This window comes from Penicillium oxalicum, chromosome IV (genome assembly GCF_001723175.1).
Source record: "Penicillium oxalicum strain HP7-1 chromosome IV, whole genome shotgun sequence".
In the NCBI taxonomy this organism is placed as follows: Eukaryota; Fungi; Ascomycota; class Eurotiomycetes; order Eurotiales; family Aspergillaceae; genus Penicillium; species Penicillium oxalicum.
Window position 1 is genome coordinate 1713402 of NC_064653.1, and position 27201 is coordinate 1740602.

The 27201-nt window shown below is 52.5% G+C and overlaps 10 protein-coding genes across 10 annotated transcripts; 5 read left to right on the forward strand and 5 right to left on the reverse strand.

Moving 5' to 3' along the window:
- Positions 1-58: 58 nt before the first annotated feature.
- On the reverse strand, positions 59-2212 carry POX_d05374 (uncharacterized protein; the record flags this gene model as incomplete). The annotated part of the gene is made up of 1 exon (XM_050114221.1): positions 59-2212. The coding sequence occupies one exon, from the start codon at positions 2210-2212 to the stop codon at positions 59-61; it is 2154 nt and encodes a 717-aa protein (XP_049969172.1).
- Positions 2213-3985: 1773 nt separating this feature from the next.
- POX_d05375 (putative U6 snRNA-associated Sm-like protein LSm3) lies at positions 3986-4295 on the forward strand (the record flags this gene model as incomplete). The annotated part of the gene is made up of 2 exons (XM_050114222.1): positions 3986-4108; positions 4185-4295. 2 exons carry the CDS (start codon positions 3986-3988, stop codon positions 4293-4295), a joined length of 234 nt encoding a protein of 77 aa, XP_049969173.1.
- Positions 4296-5368: 1073 nt separating this feature from the next.
- Positions 5369-7461, forward strand: POX_d05376 (GTP-binding protein 1; the record flags this gene model as incomplete). Its single annotated transcript, XM_050114223.1, has 3 exons — positions 5369-5422; positions 5482-7012; positions 7118-7461. The coding sequence occupies 3 exons, from the start codon at positions 5369-5371 to the stop codon at positions 7459-7461; spliced, it is 1929 nt and encodes a 642-aa protein (XP_049969174.1).
- Positions 7462-9157: 1696 nt separating this feature from the next.
- Positions 9158-10403, forward strand: POX_d05377 (uncharacterized protein; the record flags this gene model as incomplete). Its single annotated transcript, XM_050114224.1, has 2 exons — positions 9158-9320; positions 9514-10403. The coding sequence occupies 2 exons, from the start codon at positions 9158-9160 to the stop codon at positions 10401-10403; spliced, it is 1053 nt and encodes a 350-aa protein (XP_049969175.1).
- Positions 10404-11045: 642 nt separating this feature from the next.
- POX_d05378 (DNA repair protein rad5) lies at positions 11046-14687 on the reverse strand (the record flags this gene model as incomplete). Its single annotated transcript, XM_050114225.1, has 1 exon — positions 11046-14687. The coding sequence occupies one exon, from the start codon at positions 14685-14687 to the stop codon at positions 11046-11048; it is 3642 nt and encodes a 1213-aa protein (XP_049969176.1).
- A 375-nt stretch (positions 14688-15062) lies between these two features.
- On the forward strand, positions 15063-16348 carry POX_d05379 (uncharacterized protein; the record flags this gene model as incomplete). Its single annotated transcript, XM_050114226.1, has 2 exons — positions 15063-15295; positions 15346-16348. 2 exons carry the CDS (start codon positions 15063-15065, stop codon positions 16346-16348), a joined length of 1236 nt encoding a protein of 411 aa, XP_049969177.1.
- Positions 16349-16532: 184 nt separating this feature from the next.
- Positions 16533-18650, reverse strand: POX_d05380 (uncharacterized protein; the record flags this gene model as incomplete). Its single annotated transcript, XM_050114227.1, has 4 exons — positions 16533-16626; positions 16697-16750; positions 16807-16859; positions 16926-18650. The coding sequence occupies 4 exons, from the start codon at positions 18648-18650 to the stop codon at positions 16533-16535; spliced, it is 1926 nt and encodes a 641-aa protein (XP_049969178.1).
- Positions 18651-19436: 786 nt separating this feature from the next.
- On the reverse strand, positions 19437-20720 carry POX_d05381 (uncharacterized protein; the record flags this gene model as incomplete). Its single annotated transcript, XM_050114228.1, has 1 exon — positions 19437-20720. One exon carries the CDS (start codon positions 20718-20720, stop codon positions 19437-19439), a length of 1284 nt encoding a protein of 427 aa, XP_049969179.1.
- A 651-nt stretch (positions 20721-21371) lies between these two features.
- POX_d05382 (uncharacterized protein) lies at positions 21372-23999 on the reverse strand (the record flags this gene model as incomplete). Its single annotated transcript, XM_050114229.1, has 1 exon — positions 21372-23999. One exon carries the CDS (start codon positions 23997-23999, stop codon positions 21372-21374), a length of 2628 nt encoding a protein of 875 aa, XP_049969180.1.
- A 762-nt stretch (positions 24000-24761) lies between these two features.
- POX_d05383 (Maltose permease MAL61) lies at positions 24762-26408 on the forward strand (the record flags this gene model as incomplete). The annotated part of the gene is made up of 1 exon (XM_050114230.1): positions 24762-26408. One exon carries the CDS (start codon positions 24762-24764, stop codon positions 26406-26408), a length of 1647 nt encoding a protein of 548 aa, XP_049969181.1.
- Positions 26409-27201: the final 793 nt, after the last annotated feature.

The window sequence follows — 27201 nt, forward strand, 5'->3', positions numbered from 1 at the left end:
ACAAGAGGGGGGAACACCATCTCCCTTCCCCCCCCCCCCCCCCTACGAACCTCATCTCTTAAATCCAAGACTTCTCATCCAACAAAAACACGCTGTTCCTCTCTCCAGTCTTGAGCATGTCCAGTGCTGCCAGACGTCCGAAGAATCCACCGTGGGGATTCTTCGCCGTGGACAATTCATGGTCCGCCGGGTACTCTGTCCACGTGTTGCGCATCTTGGACACGGTCTGACGGAGCTCCTCCGACTGAGGCACCTGGAACGTAAAGAGCCTGTCGAGCGGCGCCACCGTGCGATCCAGGAATGGGTATCGCGTCGCCAGATCCTCCCATTTGGAGTTTTCCGTCCACGCGGGCCAGGCGCCCGGGTCGAACAGATCTTGTCGATCAGAATGTCTGCGGACGGGGATGTCTCTCGTGTCGACCTTGTAGGAACGACTGCCAAATCCCTTGGTGCCCAACATGTCAACGTGGCCGGTGTTGGTGCTGTAGAGCAGTTGGATCTTGCTGGGGATGAAATCAACCCATTCTTCCAGCATCCTGGGTCGTTCTTGAAGATGCCAATTCTTTTCGGGCAGGTCCTTCCATCCTGGCACCCGGACAACCAGGTGGAGCATTCGTTGAAGAAGATAGACCTGTTGCCAGACCTCCAGACGAATGATGTCGTACGTCCGAATCGCGTCCGCGAGCAATGGAGATGAGAAGAGTTCTGGGTCAGGCCGAGGGGCCCCCTGATTGATTTGTCGACGTGCCGCCTGAAGGGCCGGATTCAAGCATCGCAACACAACCTTGCGTGCCTCCGTCTGCTTAGTGCGCGTCTCCTCCAAGAGCCGATACGCCCCGCGTAGGTACTCCTTGCAGTCTTCCAGACAACCTCGATCAATGGCCGTGTTGACCATGAAGCGCCACTCCTGCATGGTCGGCTTCACATTGTAGGGCTCAGAGGTCATGGCGACAAATACAGACTGCACAATATCCACCGAGACTCGACCGATCGTGTTGGCCCATTCCGTGTGCGTTTCACTCCGCGGCGTCTCCGTGGCAGACCATCTCTCGCGAGACTGCACGTACGCGCGCTCGAAGACCTCGTGCCAGACTTTGGCGGGAATGGGAATCTTATAGGAGGCTGAAATGAATTGAACCGTTCGAACGGCTGCTGCAATGTCATTGTTGACGCCAAAGGCATGGGCGACGGCAAAGAGTAGGTTCTCCGTTGGATATAGTGCAGACCAAGAATCATAGTCCGTCACGGCCGGTAGTTTGGAATCGTCCGGTTCCTGCTTGAGCGCATCCACGTCCACGTTCCAGACCTCCTTCAGGATGTGGGACATGGCCCGCGCATGACCTACTCGGGCCGCCGCGAGCAACAAGTTGATATAGGTTCGCTCATCGCCCGCATGACCGGCTGCCTGCATCTCTCCAAACAGACGAAGCACCAGCTTCCGAACACTTCTTTGCGCAGTGCCAAAGCCCTGCCAGCCGACCTTGGGTTCTCGCGTGCGCCGCTTCCGATAGCCCTTGGGATGGACGCGCATTCGGTAGGCTTCCACGCCGGTGTAACAGTGGTCCCAGACCTTGGCCTCCATGTAGTGCGTATAGCACAGCGCACTGGGGGTCACCTGCATCTGTTTCATCGTCTCCCAGACCTGATCAGCGAGATTGCCATTCCCCATGGCCCGGGCGCAGTCCAGGATGTGGGTGAACTCGGCTAGTCCCAGCATGTGGCCTCCCTCGGAGGTGCGATACCCGATCACGGTGAAGAGGTTCTGCACAAACGTGTCAAAAACCTCCTCGATCCGCTTGAGGCCGTGAATGAGCACGGCCCATGTGTGTAAGGGGTGGTGGAGCTGGCGGAAGGGGTCCACGAAATGGGCGGGGGAGAGGAGGTGGAGCGCCGTCAAGAAGACGGTCTGGGGTAAGGCGCCGACCAGCCCCGCCGACCGTGGATCGGTCATGGCTTTCATGACTTGATCCGGCTGGCCATCGTTGAGGACACGGTAGAATCGACGGGCATATTCGTGCTCCTGCTCGGGCGAGTCCCACGAGAGGGACGCGGCCTCCGGATGATTTTGATGTGAATGCTCTGCTCGATGGGCACGGTTGATTTCGTGTGTCGACAGTACGCTGGCCTGGAGACGGTTGTTGGCTGAATGGTAGTGCCGAGCGCCCAATTGGTTTGTGGACAGCTTGCCTCGATGAATACTCCCTGGGTGCATTGAGGTCGATCCATCTGACCATCTCAGGAATGACGCTGGACGCCTATGTTCCGGAGCATACTGTTGTCCCCGGTGTCGCGTGGTGAATTGACCGTTGTGGGCACGAGGAATGGACGATCCACTTTGGCGGAGGTGGAGCCATGGAGAGGAGAGTCTCTCGCCCACACAGATTGGTCCTCTCATCAGGAAAGATTTCCAGGTCTCTCAGCAATATCAAGATGTAGAAAAAAAAACAAGAGGATTGGAGACCTCCAGCTGATGATGGAAAAAGGCATCAGGGAGGTCCGTGGTGGAAGAGGGGGTTCTGCATTCTGATCACCCCGGTCACGTTCAGAGTGCGTGTGTCTGCAGTCTCCAGGGTACGACTCATTTCGGCAGGCAGCGGTGGGGGATACTACGGTGCAAAGTACAGGAAGACAGGGGGAGTACATGCTCTGTACATGCTCTTCACACAGACCCGATCCAGTTGTGTCCCGCCGACGAGTGTCTCATGACAAGAGCAAGGTCGTGAGGGTACTTGGGCTGAAAGTACCTGTCTGTGCGAGAGGGGGTCTCCATGTCGAGCCAAACGAGGTACCACCGAATCATCGACGCATCGGCCGCGTCCCTGGGAGCGGCCACAAAGGACACGCTGCCCGTATGGTCATGGACTAAATCCGATGCAGTTAAATGTAAGGACGCCTCGATCCACACAGCATGCGGGTGTAGCATACAGTCAGTCTATTCAGTATTGACAATTCCGTTCTCTCTCGATGGCGAGCTGGAGTACCCAGCTCGGGTACGACTACACACCAGCTCCTGTCATGTCTCTCTGAGCGGAACCGTGAATCACAAGGCGGTTGACGGTGGGAGGACCCGTTGTGGGGGAAGAGGGAGAGGGGTCAAAAGTGGAGACAAAAAGCCACAACACCAAGAAATCATTCGCCAGTTTGCGCATGTCAAAACGGGGGCCAATCTGGGGATCGAGGGACTGGACCGTTACAGACACGAGGCCGTCAGGAATCGAAACCTCCTTTTGACGGAGAGTGGCGCATTGAGACAGAAGACTTGTGTTCAAGCACGCGGACTGTCTGGATTTTTTGGAACTTAGGACCATAGATGAGATGCTCAACATCTGAGGGTGAGAGTGAAAGGAAAAGACCTCAAGGGTGAATGAAGACTCTGATCTTTGCGGCAAATAAAAGACCTACTAGTACAGCGAGGCTCGAATGGGATGGACCACTTAGCCACACAATTGTCCTTGGTGAGCAGGGAAATACCACATGGAGACTGTTGCCGACGCATCATAGAAGACCTAGCTAACGGATCAGACAGGTCCATCGGTTTCATAGCATGGGCAGGAATGGGTTGGTATATTGAGACTTCACTGCAGATGAGAGACACGGGAACATTGATAGACCTCGTGGCTACACAGAGAACACTCCTCCCGGCCCAGACTGTGAGAAGACTTGTCTAGGGTCGAACAGTCGAGACTGACCCGGACAAGATTGACAAAGGCATCCCATGCTTCCCTCAGGTTGCAAAGCAGTGGACCCGCCCTGGCCGGCACTCGGATGAGTCAGCACAAGTTTTGCCCGAGGTCCCGTCAGGTGGACCCCACCTCAGTCTGAAGAGAGTGACCGCCCGACTGAACTGAGGTCAAACTCAGTCGCACTGCGGCCACTTTCGCACTAGTCCCAATTAGGCAGCGGACAGAGCTCGCCGATTCTGATCTCCCCGAGGTGGGATGGCCGCGACGTGTTCCAGTTCCAGATTGAATACCATCTTCTCATCATGGCCGATAACGATGATGCCGGTGCATCCGTCTCGGAGCCCCTCGATCTTGTCCGCCTCTCTCTCGATGAGATTGTCTTTGTGAAGCTGCGCGGAGACCGTGAGCTGAAGGGCCGTCTTCATGTGCGTGTTCTCCTCATTTGAGTCTTAGCCCTTCAATCCTCGAGGATACGCATGACTGACCTCGACGTGTTCCTAGGCCTACGACAGTCACTGCAACCTTGTATTAGGAGACGTGGAGGAGACCATCTACGTGGTGGAAGAGGACGAGAACGAGCAAGAGGTCACAAGGGTATGGCACCGCGGGTGAACGAGGTCATATCTTTATTGCTTTTTTACCCAGAGTTGCTAAAAAACGGTCCTTTTCGGTGATGACAGACAATCAAGAAGCAAGAAGAGATGTTGTTCGTGCGAGGTGGGTGGAACTCGAAATCACGCTCTCTCCTTGGATCGACGCGCTCGAGAATACTGACTCACGATCATTCATCACCAGGCGATTCCGTCGTTTTGATTTCTCCACAGGCTTGAGGAAAGCCCTCTGTCGAAAATTCAGCTGTTGTTGAGCCAAGTTTCCTGGAAGAAGGAATGAGAAGATGACTGCATCCACAAACGAATCCACAAACATAGATATGAGATGATGACTTCCTGGTTATTCAATCACAATTGATTTAATCTCCCGTAGCTATGCGGTACCGACTGTGCTTCCTGCTCAATACTGTGGCGGTGTTTCCTTTGTCGCAGAGCCGCAATGATCATGCTACAACGGGGACTGGTTGAGAAGTATGACTCAAAGACACCCTTTGGTTTGAACATCCCCACTCGAGGTGGTGCCTGAATCCCTGGATTTCTTTTTGGAACATACTAGTCACTTCTAAGACTGTGGCGACGCAGGGTGTATAGAGAAAGTCATTCGGAGACGGTGGCGGCGGCTCGTTTTGGTCAAGCTCAATTTAGTTAGGCTGTCGATGACTCAAAAAGGCGGGCGTGGTGAACTGATGGAGTCGGTCACCTTTATCGATAAAGCTTCGAGGTCATGCTCTCTCTCACCCCGATCTTCTTTCCCCTTCGTGACAGACGCCTCTGACTCCCACACATTACTCGACAGATCATGAAATAGCTATCCCCCTCAAATCTCACCCCATCACAGACGCTTCACAAAGTGGCAAGCGATGATCACTCGAATATCCATCTAGTCTGACCTACACCCCGATACGCAAGAACGTCCCCAGACAGTAGAGAGATCGAGATCCACCCGAACCGCCCGCAACGTCATTACCGTCTACACATTACCCCAGAAAGCAGTCCTCATTTGGTATTCGACAAGGCCTATCACGCCTTCCCCCAATCATTCCATCGACCGTTTTTCAAGAAGGACGCATAGATATGCCTCAGCTCAAACCAAAAGCAAATGCGGAGGAGAGGAAGAGGGGCGAGATCGTACGTTGTCTAGTTGAGCCAGCGCAGTAGAAGTCGCCTCCTCACTCACACGATGCCAGGCTCTCAGCGAGTTCGCCGAGTACGCTGAAAAACAGCAGGCGCACCGATCCGCCGTCCCCGCCCCCATCCCTCCAAGCGATAGTGGATATGAAACAGGCAGCGTCTCGCGCGACCTGGAAGACCACGCTGAGCTCGAGATCCTTGACCAGCTGGGTCTTTCGGACGCGCCCCGCGCGATCAAGTTGAAGGACCTTCTGCTGGGAACTGGAGAGGCGGCTACGGAAGAGAGTCTACAGGAACTCGCCGCAACGATACAGACGAGAATCGACGAGGGTCATGGCGAGACAATCGTGGACCTGGGCCTCGAAGATGGTGGCGATTCCATGGGCTTTGACCTTGAGCAATGGGAGACCGCGCTCGCACGACTACGAGAAGCCGCTGAGAGCATTCCCGCTCACTGCCGAATCCTCCTCACGTATAATGTGGGAGGGGCCGAGGAGTCCTCGGTGAAGAATGAACGCATGAAAGACGCCTGGGGAAAAGTGTTGATACGGCAGGTCACCGCGAGCATGGAAGAGATTGCAGAACTACGCGTCGCAGTCGTGGGCAATGTCGATGCTGGGAAGAGTACCATGCTTGGCGTGCTGGTAAAAGGCAGCCTAGACGACGGTCGTGGTCGCGCGCGACTTAATCTGTTCCGGCATAAACACGAGATTGAGAGTGGGCGAACCAGCTCTGTCGGCATGGAGATTATGGGCTTTGACAGCCACGGCGAGATCGTTGGACATACCCAAGGCAGGAAGCTGTCGTGGGAGGAAATCGGGAGGCGCTCTGCCAAAGTGATCTCCTTCTCTGACCTCGCCGGTCATGAACGGTACCTGAGAACCACCGTGTTCGGTATGCTGAGCAGCAGCCCGAATTATTGTCTGCTCATGGTCGCTGCCAATAACGGCTTGATCGGTATGAGCCGAGAGCATTTGGGAATCGCCCTAGCCTTGAACGTCCCCGTCATGGTCATCGTCACCAAGATCGATATCTGCCCGCCTCAGATCCTGCAGGAGACTCTTTCCCAGTTGGCAAAGATTCTCAAATCACCGGGTGCGCGTAAGATTCCCATCTTCATTAAGAACATGGAGGAGACAATCAACACTGCGACACAATTTGTCAGCCAACGAATTTGCCCCATCTTCCAAGTGTCCAACGTGACGGGCGAAAACCTGGAGCTTGTGCGAACCTTCCTCAATATCCTGCCCCACCGGGGCCATTACAACCAGGATGGACCCTTTGAGTTCCTCATCAACGACACCTTCTCCGTCCCTCACGTGGGTACCGTGGTCTCCGGCGTGGTCAAGTCGGGGGTCATCCATGCGGGTGACTCTGTTGTGGTCGGACCGGATTCCCTGGGCCAGTTCACGACCACCACGATCAAGAGTATCGAGCGCAAGCGAATACAGGTCAATGCCTGCTTTGCCGGTCAATCCGGATCATTCGCCTTGAAGCGTGTTCGCCGAAAGGAGGTTCGCAAGGGCATGGTCGTCTTGAAAAAGATGGACAATCCGCCTAAAGTGTATCGAGAATTTGTAGCCGAGGGTACGTACAGCGCTCTTGGCCTGTTGCCTTTTTCCAGGGCAATTGAGCTCCTTTTCTTTTTGGTGAGCTTCCTTTTTTGATTCATGACTGACTCGCTCACTATAGTTTTGATCCTGTCACACGCCACTACCATCAAGCCCAAATACCAGGCCATGCTGCACGTTGGCGCGGTCAGCCAAACGTGCGCAGTGATCGACATCGATCGGCCCTTCATCCGCACGGGTGACCGTGCCCTCGTTGCATTCCGCTTCATTCAGAGACCCGAATTCCTGGCTCCCGGTGATCGGGTACTCTTCCGCGAGGGCAAGACCAAGGGTCTTGGTATTGTGAAGAGCATCGGTTATGACCCCGCGCATCCCCTTGATCCGAATGCGGCCAAGCCGGAGCACGAGGGGGCAGAGAAGGGGACAGTCAAGACAGAGAGCTCCGCACAGGACGTAGCAAAATAGCGCCACGGTGTTAGAAAGTTGTTTTGAATTTCACCAAGCGCGCCCAGCTAAGATCCAGCAGGTTTATTCTTAGTTGCCGTAAGAAATCGAATCATCTGTATCGACTGAGGCCATCATAATAGAACAGAAACTCAAACTATGTCAACGAACCTGTAATTGTCAAGTCTGTTATGTTCAGGTGTGTTCTCAGCGTAGTGGAATGACGAACCAACACCCGTCCGAGGCATGCAAATGGGGGTAGATGTACCCGTCAAGAGAATTCACCAAGTAAAAAAAGAACTCTCCTGCCCGCATTTCCAAATTTGAATACTGAAGCCCGCGGGTGCCCGCGAGGTTGCCATGCAAACCCACCTATGATATCTACAGGACTCGCCGTTCCTGGGCAGATGGTTACTTGAATGGTTCTGTCCACAGCCTATCCTCATATGCCTTTTAAACCTGTATCACCGGACAACGACTATTTCGTCATGTATCTGGCTGTCATCCGTGAAAAGCTGCATTGCCTTGGCTTCAAGCCGCCTCCCCCTGTTTGAGAGGGGAGTTCACGTTTAGAGAGATTAGCTTCGGACGTACGGGATGACTTGACCGTTTTCATGCGCCTTGCATTCAGTTTAGATGCTAGTTAGTAGCCCATCAATCGAGACCCGTCGATCGTCCACGAGATACGTGGGTTTTGTGTGGCAGTGCTGGGCTTTGACCCTCCACAATTCAGCACTGTAATTTGAAACGTCGACTTGGTAGACAGAGTACAGAGCAACTCATAGGCAAGGTACACACAAATCGTAGATGGACTATAGAGTCTATTAAGAGCTCATGGATCAGCCAATCTACGGTATTTTAGAACTTTGTCGAAGAGCAGCACTTTCGCAGATGCCGCCTCGATGAAAAGTGCAGTCCTGTTCTAGCCTTAGGACCAAGTATAGCGTGTTGCGAGTCCAAAAACACCCCCAAGAATACTCTTACATTAGAGATCTGAAAATAAGCTCAGCATGGTCACACAACTGATTCGATCAGAAGGCACACACCAGTGTACCTGCACCTTCTCGTGCAGCTTACACTATCTGTATAGCGTGTGGTACGCCAGTGTGGTTGAAGCCACGCTCCTCTCGTTCCTCACGTGCCTCACGTTACGAGTCCCTGTGTGATAGTGACGTCATATGATGCCATCTCTCTGGAGCCACAGCTCTTCTCTCCAGACGACAATCACCCAATCCACTTGGATCCATCACCACTTCTGCAAGTGAAGATTAGCCATCAGCAGATGACGGCAGCTTGTCTTCTGCAGCCAGAATCGACTTCGAAGCTCCGCTGACGTAGTTTTTTAAAATATACCGCTCTCTTCGCCCGCCTCGCAAACTCTGGACTAAAGCTAAACTGCGTCTGTCCCATTGCCGCATTGTGCAGGTGGCCGACGCCAATTAATCTATTTGTCTCGGCCATTGATGACATCTGTGCAAGCCCCCACCATTCATCTCAATCGGCCCTGATATTATCCACATTGACAGGTACTCTCCGGAAGACTTTAAAGCGCACCGGTATCCCCCTCCTTGGGTCTCGCCCAGTAACGAATTCGAGATCTCGTCAGACGCTACATCTTCCATCTTGTAAACCTTCTCATCCCGACTGATATTAACTCTACCCTGCGGAGGGACGCATACTGTCAATTTCTGTTATTTCGGAAAATCGTTCCGCCAAAATGGAAACCGTGAATAAAGTCGTTGGTGCAGCTACGGCTGCTATTTGGGGCGAGGGCAGCAGCTCAGCCCAGCAGCAGTCGACCTCTCACGGTGACGAACCGGTCTCCGGAGTACAGGGCAAGGGAAGCCCGGATGACCCCTACGATGCGGGTAATCGCGATGGTAAGACTTACCACTTTTCTAATTTACTCCCGAGCCTAGCTGCAGGGGCATGTGAAAGACAAGCTGCGCCGCAGTGCTCTCATAAGAGACGGGTACTCTGTCTCGCGAGGACCAGGATTTCTCCATCGTACTACTGGCGAATACCTGCATGAATGCGACATTGAGGGAAATGAAGCTAATCATTTATCTTGAGCTCTTGAAGAACAACCCGGTGCTTCCATTTCCGAAGCCAACACTGCTCCTCAGGAGCCACGACTAGACGGTGCCCAGTCAGATCCCCTTCGCAAGGACCTTGTTGAGGGTACGAACGCAGAGGGAACTAACCCTACTTCGACCGTACTCAGGGCCGGCCTTACATCTCCTGTCAATATGGTTCCAACTGCGAACTCGCCTGTGCCTGTCGAGGGTGCTGCTGTGAACTTGACCGCCTCGAACCCAAACCAAACTTCTGGGCCACTTCTGGGCTCGTCTGAGATCTCTCCAGTGCCTGTTGAGGGCGGGCCCATGACTTCCATTCCCTCAAATTCAGCCAACATTCCCGCACCAGTGGACATGACCTCGAGCGCCCTCCAACCCATGCCTGTCGAGGGTGCCGCGGTGAGCTCAAAGGCAAACATCGGCTCATCCGATTTGTCACCAGTGCCTGTTGAGGGCGCAGCCACCACCGCTCTTCCATCGAGCTCAGGCCAAGTTCGAACAAGCGAGGGCACCACTCACACTGCCGAGCCCACCAAGACCGAGCAGCGTGTGTCCGAGAGCACTGATATTGCGAGTGGAAGCCCAGCGCAGAGTAGCAATCCCTCCAAGACCATCGGCCACCAGGATGTCAGCGAAGAAGCTTTGAAAGGGCCGCAGAGCCTCGCGCCCGTCTCGGAAGAGAAGTTCGAAAAGGAGGCAGAAAATGCGTCAGCCGCTCAGAAAGAGAAAGAACCCAGCCCCGACAATAAGCAGGTATATAACGCCGCCGACAGCGCGGATAAATCAAGTCCCAAGACGAGCTCCGACCACGGAAAGCAGGGTACTTTGCACAAATTGAAGGAGAAGTTGCACAAAGTTGCTCACCCTCACTCTGGAAGTCACTAGAGTGAACAGTGATGCATCGATTCGTACTTGGAAGCTTTGAGGAACTCGTTCATCACCTGGATGAGAGAATCTCTGGTTTGATTCCGATTTCGATTTTCTGTTTTTGATTACCTTTCTTTTTTTTTGTTGTTTCCTGAGCAACTGAGATATATCCCCTGTGTCTAATGTGATGATTTACTCTTGTCGAAGTAATACCTATTCATTCGGTGATTTGGTTGCTTGGCTGAAGATTCTTCCTATGTGATGAGTGCCTTGAAGGGATTGTGCTCTGGAGTTTACAATTCAGGTAGCACCTCACCATCAACGTGCTTGCCTGAGACGGATTCCCATCTTCCTCGACTTGATAGTAAATTGAGACGGGTCCGGTGTCTAGATAGAAGCTCTCAGCATCATAGTGTAAAAGAACGATCATCTATGTAAGGCTACTAAGGGTGCAATGAACGGATGAAAGTCTTCCATCCACTTTAAGCAGACAAACCTAGTTAGACGCGAGTTTGTACAAATCTATGAAGGGGTATATGAAAATGCTACCAGGTACGCTATGTAGATAACACATGTACAAGCCAGGCCCTAATACTTGGGTCCCTTTCCCTTTTCTCGTATGCCTGCAAGCCAGACCGAGGGAAAAATCCACTGCTTGAATTACTCAAACAACAATTTCAGCTCCTCGATACGCTCCTTCTTCTTGTCGTCGTCTCCCTCATCGCCACCGACACGCAGACCGAGCGAGCCAGCAATATTCATTTTACGTTCCTGGACACGAAGCATTCGACCCTCGATCGAATCCTTCACGATAAACCGAGTCACGGAAACATCACGCAACTGGCCCATGCGATGCACACGATCAATAGCTTGTGCCTCGATGGCGAAACTCCACCAAGGATCCATGACGAAGACGTTGCTGGCAACGGTCAAGTTCAGCCCAACACCACCGGCCCGTAAGGAGATGAGTAGCACACTCGGACTGGGATCTGGCTTGGCAGATTTCGATTTTGAAAAGCGAGTCTGTCCGGGCGTTTCGTCTTCCGCGTCGACAGTGTCGTCTGCAAAATCTTCGGTTTTGGTGAACTGTGCTAGCACCGCGGCACGGGCCTTTTGTGGCATGGATCCGTCGAGTCGAAGATGGGAGATGCCCACTTTGGAAAGCTGGGGACCGATGAGGTCAAGGAACGAGGTGAATTGGGAGAAGACGACAGACTTTGTGTTCGGTGGGACGCGTGCCAGATGGTTAATTAACGCGTGGATTTTGGCCGATGTATGGGCCGAGGGCGAAAGAGGGTTGATTCGACGGAGAGAGATGCGAGGAGCAGGCTGCGAGCTTGGGAGTGGTGTGTCACAACCGGAGCTCTCCTCCATGGGCGTGGCTGGATGAGAGAGAGGATGCTTTACAACCTCGAAGATGTCCCGTGCATCCACATCCGCTCGGCACGAGAAGCAGCGAGCTTTCTCCCCTTTGCTTGTTTGGTGGTGCACGTAGTCCGAGAGACATTTTTTACAGGCGCTGTGCCAGCACGCTGTGACGGCGGGATCGATCATGGGCTCCTCGCAGCAGATTGGACATTCTCCGCTCGACTCGGTTTGAATCTGTCGGAGAGCGTGTGTAGTGAAAACAACGGATCTATCCTCCGCCTCGGCACTCTCGGTGGATGCCGTGAATCGATTGATCAATTCTTGAAGGTCCATGTCATCTGTCAAGTCATTGGTGGCATCAAGCGCTGCTGCTACGACCTCTTCATCGGCGACGATTTCCTTATTGCGCGTCAGAACCGGATGGCAGCATGTTTGGCGGAGCCTCAGGAGCTGAGCGAAAATGGTAGTGTATGACTTGAGCAGAGTTCCAGCCTCAACATTGTCATTGTACGTTCTCTTCGCGCGAGTGTAGATGCAGTCGTAGATTTCTCGTTCTTGCTCCGAGAGCTCTACTTCTTCAATTGTAACCGTGCGCTTAGGCAACGGCACTAGAGGCTCGCCTTCGGGCGTCTTCATTGTTTTTGTTCGTCGGAGCACAAGTGGTTCCAAAACGCTTTGTACAACATTAAGCGCACGGACATAATCTTTGTTCTCAAAGGGCACCGTAATAAAGGTCTTCCAGAAAGAGAAATTGCTCCAAGGCTCTACCTTCAAAAAGCGCACGAGACTGAACAGATCCTCTAAACGGTTGACGATTGGGGTACCGGTGAGAACCCACCGGTGGACAGCCTGGATCTCGTAGCAGGCTCTTGCGGACTTTGAGCGGCGATTTTTGATCATATGAGCTTCGTCAAGAATGACGCGGAAGAATTCAACTGAAAAGAGGCCTCCATGCGAGGCCGAGGTGAATGGAGACTGGGCCGCAAACTGGCGGTATTCCGATAGAACAACGCCATAGCTAGTCACAATAACATGAGGCACATTGGCATAGTTCGCCTCACAGCAAAGCTCACGCAGATTCACGGCCTTGTCTGCTCCGTAGTATAAAAGGACCCTCATTGAGCCGGGCTCGGAGGCCTTGAGTGCCTCGCTCTCCCACTGCGCCAGGAGCGAAGTCGGAGCGACTACCAAAGTAGTGTAGGGTGCAGCCACCACTCCACTAGTTGCGACTGGGACCCTTGTCAGGTCATTGACCGAATTGATTGTATCCGAAATTTGTGATCGAGGCTCAGATTTGTGTGAGTGAACAAGGCTGAGCATTTCGATGGTCTTCCCGAGACCCATCTCGTCAGCAAGAACACCTCCCAGGCAATGCTGTTCTTGAGCAGGGAAATCTACGCTGAGGTCACCGGAGTAAGGATTCACGTAGAAATGATCGATGCCCTGCACGGACGGCAATTCTTGATCATCCACATCTTTGGTCGGCCAAGTGTATTCTTCCCACAGGGGATGCATGGACCGTTCTCGTGCCTCCTTCCGGTCTTTTTCCTTAGAAAGCATCCAGTGCAAAGCCTGCTTTTGATATTTTCGGAGATTCAATCTGAAAGTTGGCCCGGGCTCAGCCTCGGGCATGTTGAAATCGAACGACTGCGCCTTACGGTACAGAGTGTCGAGCTGGTCTTCTTCAAGTTCCGCGGTTTCCTCTTCGGATGAGGAGTCGTTCGCATCCTTGCTGGATTTAGGTCTGTCTTTCTTGGTGCCGTCGTACTGCTCTGCCATCTCAGCCGCGCGAAGTATGCCGTCACGCTTGTGTTTCTCTGTTGTTGGATTTGTGGAGGTTGGTTGTAGATTGATTTCATGGAAGAGTTTTACCAGAGCCACTTGTCGAAGCCGCAAGTTTTTCTCTTCTGTACTTTCCTTCTCTTCAAACAGACCCATGGACCGATTGTCATCCGCGTTGCTCAAGAACGCCCCACGCTGAAATGCCTCTTCACGAAGCCAACATTTCAATTGTAGATAGACCGTATCGTTGACTCGCACCCTGTCAGGAATAAAAACACAGACTCCGTCAAACCGGCATATTTTCTGATCAATCAGAGTCGACACCCATTCGGCCGTCTCGTGCGGAAGTCGGCCAATTTCCTGCCCAGCAGCGTTTGTGAACCGTGTCAGGACATCGCCCTTGGTGTTGGTAAAAAGCTTGCCGTTGCGACCACGTTTAGCAACTGGCTGAGATCGAGCTCGCTCAATGTGAACCACATCGCCATGCTTGAGCAGCGCCTGTCCACTCCTTGTCGCCCAACCTCCAACACCGAATGCACCCACGTAACGGGCTGCGGGTTGCCTGGAGAGTACAGACTCCGGTTCCGTTGGATCTTTCTGCCCCTTGGAGATCATTCGTGCAGGCGACGATTGATTCGGCCCGCTCACACTCGATGTCGATCGAAGTGGCACTTGTTTTGTCCCGCCTATTCCGCCCGTGTTGGCTTTGACGGGTTTCTTCCAGGATCCGTCGAAAAACACATTGACAGCTCGTTCGATATCGTTGGATGAGGCTGATTTGATTTTCTCAAGGGAATCGGTGGGCAATTCCTGCCCGATGATGCTTGTAAATAGTTCGGCATCGAAACCGTCCGAGGTGTCAGGCTGCTCTGGTGTAGCCGCTCCATTCGTTGCTGGTCGTGTCGATGCATCAGACAAGGCGGCGGTTGGAAGGGCAGCGATCGGATTTGTCAACCCGCAGTTTGATGTTTGAATCCTCGTAGTTTCTGGCTGTTCTGCTCGACCGTTTTGCTTTGTCTCGCCATCGTTTTGTTCTAAAAAGCGCTGTGGATTGGGTGCAACATCCGACTTTGGGGTCCCTGACAGGCTTGCAGGGCTTTCAGCAAAGAAACGTTGTCTTTTCGCTGGCCGGTGGTCGAGATCCTCGTCCATGGTCGTTGTTGACACGGTCCAGTTTGGAGTAGAGGGAGAGCTCGAGAAGAAAAGTTCGGAAGACGCGCCGAGAGACGCGAAACCGGCGCGATCGACGTCAGCGTCCGAAAAAGGTCAAAGTGCTCTAGGTCGAAAACTATCAGTTGCACTAGAACATGGTACATTCTTTGCCCTCAATTTTGCGATCTGACTAGTATTTGCAAAATCTATTTTGATACGGGAAATAAGCATTGTTAGTTCTAGAAAGACCTTCAAGTTCTTCATAAGATTGCCCCATATGGTCGTCTATCTCATTGAGCGGGCCAATACGCTAGAGTGGATTACATCCAGACCGGCGCTCGGACAAGCTGATCTTCGTCTTTTCATCCATCTTCAATGCCACTTCTCCGCAATATAACCAGCCCGTGTCGGGCCACGAGGACATGCTGGCTTTCATCGCAAAGTCAGTGGCCTCAGTCAAGAAGTTTCAGTCGGACTGCGCCAATCCACGCTTCTCCTACCCCCGACGAAATTAAAGGAGCGCATCGATACTGCGTGTCCCTGCTCTCGTATGCGATTCCCCCTCGAGCCATTTTTGTTTTCTTTGCGCAGATCGATGGGGACTCTGAGTGATTTTCTTGAAGGAATCAGACTGTTAACCGTTATAATTGTGCACCAGAAAATATGACCGTCCCTCATACACTCTCAGCACCTTTATCCCACAGCATGCCCGGTCATTCTACATCGCCTTGCGTGCTCTCAATGTTTCTCTATCCATGATTCCCGAGACAACATCTTCGCCTACGATCGGTCTTATGCGACTACAATTCTGGCGAGATGCGATCGCAAAAATCCTTGCTGGCGCTCCGCCCAAGGAACCCGTGGCGATTCTTCTCGCCTCGGCCATCTCTGACCTTCACGAGCGCACCCAGGGCCGTGCAAAAATCACCCGAGGCTGGCTCATTCGCTTGATCAATGCTCGAGAGCAAACCCTCACAAACGATCCCTATCCCAACATTGCGGCTCTTGAATCCTACGCCGAGAACACCTACTCGACTCTCATGTACCTCACGCTGGCCGCACTGCCGATGACATCAGTCACCGCGGACCATGTCGCATCGCACATTGGCAAGGCTGTGGGTATCGCTGCAATCTTGCGCGGACTACCCCTGGTTGCGTTCCCGCCTCCATCACCTCAGTCCCCGAGTGGACCTCCCGGCATGAGCGGTGGAGCCAAGCAAGGCGCAGTGATGCTGCCCTTGGATATCATGGCACAGCACGGTGTGAAGGAGGAAGAGGTCTTGAGACGAGGTGCCGACGCGGAGGGTCTTCGAGATGCCGTCTTCGCAGTCGCAACTCGAGCAAGTGACCACTTGATTACGGTGGACCAGATGCTGAGCAATCTTCGCGCCGGAGAGGACGTGGGACATGCCTTTGAGCATGAAGGTGAAGAAGGTCATGAGTACGATACTTCCGCGCTAGGGGAAGCCCGGGGAAGTGAGTCGCCTCTTGATGAAGTGAACCGAGCATTCGGGGTCTTTATGCCTGCGGTGGCTACTCGCCTGTGGTTGGAGCGCCTACAGCAGTATGATTTTGATGTATTCCGCCCCGAACTACTCAGTGGCGACTGGAGATTGCCCTGGAAGGCTTATATGGCTTTCCGCCGAAAGAATATTGGATGAGTTACACCTCGTCCGTGGACAATATGCACAATGTATAATACAAAATGAATGGAAGACATGATCTCTGCTCAAGGGGTAGGGGCTTGCCGAGCTACCTCTGATACAACAAGGGGATATTTCAACAGTAAAGCACAGAAACGCCATTTGAATGCTGCGCAAAACTCGAGAGATGCGAGTAGAAAGATCATCTCTTCTTCCTTTCTTTTCGTTGCTTCCGCGAACTGACAATGAGTCGTCTCTGTGCAAGCATGACAGCGTAGCGCTGGATTTTATCGCGCCTGGTCGAGAGAAAGAAGAACACATCAGCAATGGATTACCACACCTGGAGGGGCAATGTAGGTAACTCACATGAGAAAGAGTGTGGTCACAACGACAAACGGCACGGCAATTTTCCAGAAGTAACTGCGAAGAAGATAAGGCATAATTCAAATCAGGCACCATCAGTGGATGAGACTTACGAGTCGCTATTCTCGATGCCCTGGAAGTGCGTGAAGTTCATCCCAAAATAACCCTAGGGTTCAATCATCAGTTCTCATGTTGGCAGGGGCAATGACATCAGACGCGAATAAGAACGTACCGTAAGGAAGGTCATTGGAAGGTAGAGACAAGTGACGATGGTCAGTTGTTTCATACTTTCATTCTGGTAGGCTCCGATGGTGTTGAAAATCAGGTCGATCATGTTATCGGCAGCTCGTCGCATCTGATCATACCCTTCTACAATCGTAATACAATGATCGAGAACGTCCCCAAGGTACGTGTGACACATGGTGCTGATGGTGACACTCGAGCCGCCCAAACTCTTCAGATTAGGCGTGATTGTGCCGATTACACCAGAGTGCGGTGGCAGGTCAGGTTCTCCTGGAGTCACAGTCGGACTGAACATTGCCTTTCGCAGGCCTCCGAAGCCCGGGGTTCCAATCGGATCTGATCGGTGGTCCCGAAGAGCGTTGATGACTGCCACCATGGGCTGCATCGAGTTTCGCAACACGGCGATTTCGGATGTCAATATATAGAGGCTCTTGGACTGATCGATGTCTGGGTCAGTCAAGACTTCCAGTTCGAGATCGCCAATCGCATCCTGATAGGCCATTGTGACGGGAATCGCAAGATCGATGACCGCGTCGAGAATCGCTTGCAAAAGCATACTCGCATCACATGATTGCCGGAGGATCGTTTCCGGAGAGCTCAGACGCCGAACGATGGGGGCTTCGATGTCGTCTGCACTGTTTTCGAAAAAAGAGGTGACCGTGTTATCGGCGTGTAGGAAGACCGACACTTGTTCCAGAGTGACGCATAGGCCCTTGGAAGCTAAAGAGGCGTGGCGCTCCATGAAATCAATCCGATCTTCATTGGGACCGCCGCGATATCGCTGAAGCGTTCGCGCCGTCGCCGCCCGTGCTGGTGCGACGTTTCCAAACTGGGAGGCTCGCTGGGCATCTCGTGGTCTCGGGCCTGGGCGAACACTTGCGCCCACGGGTGCCCTTGTCTCACTGCTCTGCTTCGGGCGTTTTGCGGGAAACAGGTCTTTCAGCGCATCGAGAATGAGGCGTCGCTTGGTCAGACGTTTCATCGTCACAGAGCTCTTGTCACTTGCCACAGAGTTCTTGCGCTCCTTGCTGTCCCAGATATTCCCCCCTTCCTCGTCTTCCGAGTCGCTGCTATCGGGATCTTGAAGTTTGACGAGCTTCTGGAGCGTCAGCGAAATGAAAGCGTGATCGGAGTACCAATCCGCTTTGGTTCGATTGGTGGTATGAACAACATCCTCAATGGCCAGTCGATGGAGCCCCTTGTGGCTGCCCACGCTTTTGATCACGTCCCAGCTGAGTCCATTGACATTGATCCAGCGGCATTGAACCCACGGCTCTCGCTCGCGAGCCAGGAATGCCGGTAGCGTCTCATTGTCGAGCTCGTATTGACGCATCTCATTCTGCGAGAAATCCACCACGGTAATCTCGCATTCGCGCTGCAGGTCGCCCGGCACATTTGACGACCATTCTGAGCTGTAGGGCGGTAGAGGTTTTGTGGGATCAATTCCCGGCTCCGTTCCAGGTTGCCAGTTGATTTCACTCAAAAAGCCATCGGGGTGGTATGATCGCGCCGTGTTTGATCGCCGCCCGCGGCGTTTCGCAGTATCGGTGGAATTGACTCTGGCCGCGGCACTCGTAAAGGCCTCGGCAATGGAGTTTCCCCTTGTAGGAGATGCTGCAGAGCCAGGCGATTGATGGCCGGCCTCCAAGTCGACCGCAGGGGAATTTTCCAGTTGAGGACTTCGCTGCGCATAGTCGACGGAGTGTATGCTCATGGCTGCAACGGCTCGGAGGAGAAGGAACCAGGTTGCTGTGACGAATGGTTCTGCATCGGCCTCGAATTGGAGTGCGCCAGTTCAAGTCACTTTGAAGAACAGAAAGGAGTCAAGAGTGTAGATGGTAGGTGATCAGATCTTCGGAGTCGTCCAACCTGTGCTGCAAGTGGTGTTACTGTGAGGTTATCTCGGGCCACCCGCGTGTCTGGTAAAAGCTGCGGGGGAACAACGTTCAGGTGGAAATAGAGTAAACCGGACCGGCACCTCAGCTTTTCGTCAACCGTCCCGACCAGTCTTGTTCGAGATTCGATCGGCGTGTGGCTCCCCAAATGAACGCATAGAAGCTTGAAGCTTGCTTTTGTAGCGCCCCGAAAAGATGACGGCAAGTCTTCGACTAATTAAAGGGGCGGCAAGGGGGGGCCATCATAACCGGCCATGTTTGAAGCCACAACAAGCCCCCGGCATTATGTGCTGGACACGCTACCAGAGGGGCTCACACGCTCGCTGATATCGCGATCGGTCGTCCTTGGACGGTACAGGCTTTTTGTGGGTCCTATTTGCAAGGCACAGAGTCGGAAACTCGAGAAACAGAGTGGGAAATGGGAAATAATGAGCCACCAGACGCGTTGTCAGATGGTCTTTATTAAGACTACTTGAGACTAAGACATGTGCAGATTGATTGATCCCATCTCAATGAGTTGACCTCTTGGAAGTGATGATCGTCCAGACGGGCCTTTGATTCGACACGAGACGGACGAGCTTGTTAATTTGATGGTGAGCCTTTCACTAAAAACTCACCAGATCGCGCACTTGCACGACCTGTCCAGTACGGATGGCCTTGTTGGCGGCGATTCCTGTCAGGATCGACATTGCCCCGTCGACGTGGGATGCAGCGCGTCGCAATGCATCCGGAGCTGGCTCTCCAAAGAGATCATTCAGTAGCACCGGATCGCCTCCTCCATGGCCACCCTCCCCTTCAGTAATGGGCACCTCGAAAGGTGGTGCAAACATTGGATGCACGGTGACTTTCGTATGGGCCACGGCGCCCTCCTGAGCCTGCTCCCCGCCTGAATTTACATAAGACTGTTCGAGTACATCCAATTCAAGGCGGCCCTGGGTCCCGTTGAAGTGAACACGGAATCCCTCCCAGGGACAGTAAGCGACGAGGCTGTACGTCAGGATGGCTCCTGACTGATAGCTCACCAGAACCCCCATGGTATCTTCAATGCTGATCCCGTCGCCAAATACGCTCTGGTCTCGATAGTATCCATCTTCATGCTCTGCGTCAAGGTACATGGCTTTCAATTGGGGATGTTCCTCCATATGGAGGGCAAATGGATCGCTGGCCGCGGCGGAACTGCCATGGGCCCGGGAGTAGAACTCCGTCACTCCACGAAGCTCGGCGTTCTCCTTACCGTAGAACTTGAGATCCCCCTGAGCAAAGACCGTCACAGGGTGACTGTCGAGCCAAAAGTTGACGAGGTCAAAGTGGTGCGTCGACTTGTGGACGAGAAGTCCACCACTGTTCCGCTTGTCTCGATGCCAGCGACGAAAGTAATCCGCCCCATGTTGAGTGTTGAGCAACCATTCGAAATGGATCGAGGTCACTTTGCCAATGGCATTTTTCATTAGGAGCTCTCGGACTTTGCTATTATGCGGAGCGTAACGATAGTTGAAGGCCACTCGGAGTTGACGGTTGGTCGCCTTGACAGCATCCAAAATCATCTGGCATTTTACTTCGTCCACGGTCATGGGTTTCTCGGTGAGCACATTGCATCCCAGTTCCATCGCCCGGATGATGTACTGATGATGTGTCCGATCAATGGTGGTGACAATGATGGTCTCGGGTCTTGTTACCTCGATCATGCGGTCGAACTCATGGGCCTTGAAAGTCGGCAATCGTGCCACGCCCAGTTCTTGCAGTCGGTCATTAGCGACATTCATTCGCGTTTGATTCGTATCGCAAAACGCGACCAGCTGTGCGCTCTCTTGGAAGCTCTGAATGATTGCCGTATAGAAGAACGAGGCTCGTCCCCCGGTTCCGACGAGGGCATATCTGGTAGGGGTCATTTCGGCGCTGTCGACAGTAAAGACTCAGTTTAGAGCGTTCAAAGACAGAGGAATAAAAGTGAACATCGTACCTGCTCAAAGAACCATTTGGGTTCTCTTCCAACCAAAGAGGTCAATTACGAGCCCTCGGGCAGCTGGGCTTAACCGATGAGATGGATCAAGGTCGTCGTGAAATCTCCGGACAAACCAAAGAGATTTGTCCAACGTAGGGTTGTGCGCTGGCGAAAAGTGGCTTTATTCATTAATAAAATTTCAGCTAGGTAAGACCTCTAATGTAATCTACCGCAGAAAAGACGATCAACATAGAAAATCGAACGACTGTAACCCCGCAGCAAATGCACGATGCCTTCGGACCTACGGGTCAATGAAACCCGACGCTCTTTTTTGAATTGCAGCATGGAGGAACACTCTTTGTGGGGGCGAAAGCTTGTACTAACATGACCCTGCTGTGGTTTTTGACGTACTCAAGTGGTCTTGATAAAATAGCATCTCAGTCGAGATAAATGAAATTTTAACCATTTTTGAGAAGAATAGTCCACTTGTAGACAAGGTTGTATTGAAAAGCTTTCATATACCTTCAATAGGTATCTATTCAGTCGAGGAACTACTGCATGCATCCATCCATAGCCGATTCTGACTACCTATTGAATCTCAATAAAGATGCTCTCCGATTTTCGCAAGATTGGAGATTGCAGAAACCCCATAACGGGCAGCTTCATTAGTCGTCATCCACGGCGCCTCTATCCCGGTAGAGAAATATTCAGGGGGTGCACAGTCTTTCACACTCCAGTCGTGATCACTTCGATAGCCATCTGTGTTGAAAAATTGATCCCAAGCAGCTTGTGCCAACTGTCCGTTCTGTTGCTCGCGAGCTGCAAAGGCCGTGAGAGTAGAATGACTCTGTCGCCATGTCGCGTGAGGAGGAAACTCGAACCCGAATTCTCGACGCTGAACGTCGGGACCGCCATTGTAGGCTCGACAATAAGCGAGCCACACCTTCATGAATCTTTTCACAGTATCTGGGTAGTCCTTTTGTGCGAAGTGGAAGAGCTCAGCGATGATTTCGGGGAATCCGAACAGCATGGACAGATGAGAGATGGCGTACTCGGGCGTTGGGGGCGGACACGGACGCACCTCCCCCGTCTCAGGGTTGAGGAGAATTGCATTATTACCAATGCCATGCTTCAGACCAGCAATACCGTCGAGTAGCTTCACGAGGAGCTCTTTAGAATGAACCCAACCCGGAGAGCGCCGCTCCCACGCAGTAAGCCACGCTGCAATGAGTGACCCACAGTCAAGGCCAATGTTCGTCATGGCAAATCCGGGAGGTATATCACCGTGCTCCTGGACCTTCCGATGAGAGTCCAGGACAAGCAATGTCTGTTGACAGTCCTGGAGCTCAGCTATCAGGTCGCCGGTGCGCTCATCACCCGTCAGAAAATAGTAGATGCGTCGATACAGCACATTGGAAATTCGGAGTTGTTTTGAGCTGTCGCTGTAATGCTGCACACCATGTCGTGTTCCGAATCCCTTGAACTTTCCTGAATGGTAAACATCTACTTCGCCAGTATGTCGAGTCATCGCCTCGGCCATTTTGAACACGTCCGCTCTTCCAGTGTGGAGAAAGTATAGCCAAAGCCACATGTCTGTCGAGAGCTCGGAGTTGTCCCACGCGAACCCACCAACATCGTATCTCCACGCATGTCGGTATGAATCATAGGTATGCTGAACATCTCCGTGGTCCCAAAATCCATACCAGCGCTGTTGCTCCACTTGCTTGCGATAGTAATCAAATAAAAGAGCCAATTTTGACTCCACGTCAGCCCGCTGTCTAGACGGGTTGACACCCAGAGCCTTCGAATCAGGTGCCCAACTTCCATGAAACACCTCTGCTACTTGTATCTGCGCTGCGGTAGCAACGAGTCGAGACGGATTGCGAACCATTCGTGAGAACGCACTGAATTCCTCATTCGATGGTGTGCGAGCGAACGGTTTCAAGAACAACTGGTTTGTCCTTCCGATGCCATTGGCAGACGCGAAACCTGGCTCAAAATCCTCGTACGTCACATCGAGAGCCTGCAATTGCTTCTCGTATGAGTCCAATCCCAATCCATCATGGTACGGGGAGGTATCAAGAGGCTCTGCCAGCGGCGAGTAAAGCCACAGAGTGATGAGACCTTGCTCTGTAGTCAAGGAATCAAGATCAAGCTGTGTTGGGTACCGCTCCCAAAAGTCGGACATGCCAACTGCCAGCCCACCAGTCGATGCGGAGCCAATGTATGCGGTACCGTCGGCTCTTCCACCACCTATGACCTTGACCCATGAGCAACCCGGTTTGGTTCGCTTTTTGACCGTAAAGCCATCAGATGAGAGCTGAGAGAGTGAGTACGAATCCCATGCCGGAATGTACGAAAGCCCTCGAGCAAGAGGCGTTCTTGTCCACTCGGCAGGTTCCAAGTGGAGCTCCCGTCCTAAGCTTTGGTCGATGCGGTTGGGAAGGGTGGGACCGTGTCGCAATCCTGTGAGGCCCTTCACTTCCTCCTTCAAAACACCGCCCGATGATCCGCCTAATCGGACATGGCGGTTGTACAGCGCAGCTTTCTCAAAGGGCACTCGAAATCGTAGTCCCAGAGATGTGAGTGCCTCTTTTGGCTCTAAGTCGTGGATAAACGAATGCAGGACTCTCACGGACGAGCTGTGTGAGTAGACGTAAAATCGGACATCGAACGGTAAATGGCTTCGGTTGTTCTCATCTTCCACGATGCCGGAAACTTTGACCACAAGCCGATTCGAGGTGTGATTCTCGACTTCGACTGAATGCACTCGAGTCCGAAAATCTATCTTGTTGATAGACGCAACGACTGTTGCTGCGGAGCATACAGTCTGCCCTTGAATGTTCAGCTGCTCAAGTATAGTTGAGCCCCCAGCTGGTGCAAACTTCAAGAACAGCCCATAAGAAGTTCTGACGGATAAAGCAGAGTCCTGGTCATGGACTGTTATGCTCTCCACTGGCTCAAGAGGGACCGGGGAAGCCTTGACAGTGTAATGTTCCGCCAAACAGACATTTCCACTAATAGAATGTGCTGTCCACTTGAGTGACCCGTCGGCCCAATACGCCAGTTCGAGGGAGTCGAGAGGATATACTTCATGGTTTGACTCGATCACAAACTGCTGGCCCGTGTGGTAAAGGCCTCGCGGCCATGGCATTCCGAAAGATATGCCATCCCACGTCTCGTTGGAGGAATGTCCATCGAGCCAGCGTAAATTGGCTACCGACATCGCGAACAGAGACGTAGACGTCCAGTCGACAGTAGCTGCTCAGACGTGATTTTTGGTGGCGCTTCTTGGCATCAAGGCGCTGCGGGGACCAGAAGAGACAAGAATACCAAGCCAAATAAGCTGGTGGGGCCTGACTGGGGGAGTATGAGGGGAGGGCCAACAGCAGAAAAAGACTATTGTATGGAGGACAACTCGGTCCCAATTTTATCCTTCACAAGAGAAGCCTCCAAGTAAGAGCCCGGCTGGGGTTTCTTTTTTTTTCTTTCTTGGCAGGAATTGACATGAAGAGATGGCCTCCAGCCGGTGCGCGGCATAGTACAGCCCGAAAATGAGGGGACGTTGAGAGGCGCATATGATCCATTCTTAGCAGGTGTGGATGAGCCAAAGCAAAAGAGGAAACGTGTCGGTATATTCCATCTCCGAAAAGTTCAAATCACGCGCGTAATCGGGTGTTCATTGGCCCGGTCGAGTGACTGAATCATGAAGTTAGTTTCCCCGCCATCTGGGATGCACATTCCCCAGAAAAAGAGGATCTCCACACAGCACACGCCGACAGGGGGGGTACCGCAGGGCTGGAAATGCGGAGTCAAACAGTGCAGTGACGCATATAAAGATCCTAGAGGCATTGAAAACTGTTTCTCGGCGAGTATCGACTTAATCGAGCTGTGCATTGGTGTGCTTGATCTTTTTCGAGTCTCCTAGTGATCCCAGTTGTCCTTGTCCTTTCTCGGTTGGTGAATTAGGGCCTGGCGGGATACTGCAATGCCTGAACACCAAGAAGATGTCCATGATGACACCACCATCAAGGTGGTTCAGGAAAAAGATGAGGAATACGTCGAGAATGTTGAAGATACCTTGAAGGGGGCTCAACGTGCGACAGAGGAGGAGCATGGAATGAGTCTGAGAGAGGGGATTCGAAAATACCCAAAGGCCGTCTTCTGGTCCCTCTGGTTTTCCTCGGCGTTGATCATGGAAGGTTTCGATCATGCCTTCATTACCGGTTTCTTTGCTTTTCCTGCCTTTCAGAAGCGCTATGGGTCACTGCAATCAGATGGCACGTATCAAGTCCCTGCAACCCTTCAGTCTGCCATTGGCAACGGCGTGAATGCTGGGCAGATTGTTGGTCTGCTGATCAACGGGATCCTGGCTGATCATCTGGGGTATCGCTGGGTCATGATCGGTTGTCTCATTTTGATGTGCGCTTTCATCTTTTTGCAATTCTTTGCGACGAGCATTTACATGTATTTGGGGGCTGAGATTCTGCTCGGACTCCCATGGGGTGTCTTCCAGACATTAACGACCACCTATGCAGCAGAGGTCTGTCCCAACGTGCTCCGGCCCTATCTCACAATGCTGGTGTCACTATGCTGGAGCGTCGGATACCTACTGGGCACCGGTGTGCTGCGTGCCTTTCTGTCGTCGACCGGAGAGTGGGCTTACCGTATCCCATTTGCTCTGCAATGGATCCTGCCTATTCCTCTTATGATCGGTATTTACCTTGCTCCCGAGTCCCCTTGGTGGCTTGTCCGTAAGGGTCGCATCGACGATGCTGGCAAAGTCATCCGTCGTCTTCGCGCCAAGGACAGTCCCGAAGAGGAGATCGCCGACACTGTCTCCATGATGGTACAGACAGTGAAGATCGAGAATGAAATGCAGTCCACCAGCACGTATGCGGATCTGTTCAAGGGTACGAACTTGCGACGCACCGAGATCACGGTGCTTACCTACTTGATTCAGGAGCTATGTGCACCTTTGGTCGCATACATTGTCTACTTCCTCGAGCAAGCCGGACTGTCCCCGACAGCCTCATTCGACTTCGGAATGGGTGAATACTCCCTCGCAATTTTGGGCGTCTTTGTGGCATGGTTTCTTGTGCCAAGGCTGGGTCGACGTACTCTGCTATTGTCTGGAACGGCTTTCATGACCACGACTACATTTGTGATTGGTTTCATGGGCATACCAGATATCAAAACTCATCCCAATATCGGGTATGGAATTGGCACCATTCTCCTCGTCGAGTACTTTGTCTTCTTCATCACCATTGGTCCAATCATTTACACCATTGTCACCGAGATCCCATCGAATTTTCTCCGCAACAAAAGTGTTGTCATGGCCCGCGCCGTCTACAATGTCGCTGTCCTGGTATATGGACAGCTGGTCCCGCATATGATGCAAAAGGCGGCTTGGAATTGGGGAGCCAAGTCCGGGTTCTTTTATGGAGCGATCATGGGGATCGGACTGGTCTGGGCGTACTTCCGGCTACCAGAAACCGCCAATCGCACCTTTGCAGAGATGGACATCCTTTTCAAAAATAAGGTCAAGGCGCGAGATTTCGCAAACACCAAAGTTGACCTCGCGAACGAAAGTGTCTCTCGAGCCCAGGACGGTCACGACGGCTTGGAGTATTAGCACTCTGAATGACTCATGACATAATGTTTGTTACAGGACGCTTCCACTTAATTCGAAGAATAATCTAAATTTAAGAGCTTCGGACATATGGTACAGAGCCTAGAATGTTGAAGATGGACTCATTTGTTAATGCAGGTTCCATTTCACCACGGAAAGGCCAAGTGAACTCGTTAATTATCCGATCTTGTTGATATCTTATGAGTGGAAACGGTTAAACTCAACCCTAGAAGTCGGATCAAAGTCAGCCTACAGTTCCAGAAGTGGATCGACCACGCCCGCATCCAAGGATTGCAAAGACGGGGCCAATGTCAAATGTATGATAAGCCCGGTGCCGAGCCGGACGGTGGTTTAATCATGAACCTTCAAGCGATCTCAGTCATGAATGACCTATTGAGACCCAATTGTAACCATTCGGAGGGTAGAACACTCGCTTGGGCCACGGCCCGCTCAGAGCAATCTGTAAACTGGGGAGAATTTCAATACAGTCTCCCAAGAATGAGGTACCAGGGCTGCTACCTGGGGAGACTGAGACTGTGCTCGCAGTCGGAATCCCAAGGATAAATTCAACCTTGAACATGCTTGGGAGCTGGACTGTGCTGGAAAAAGAAGATGAAATGTAGTTTGATTGTGTACAAGGCGGGTATGGGCTTCAACCCCGATGTAAATACATTCCGAGACACCATTCCCAATGCTAGTCCGAGTTCCCAATGCAAGCCAATAAGAGCATGGCACATTTAGCCAATCCATATCCATGGGTAGACGTGCGACAAGAAAAACGCAATACAAGAGCACC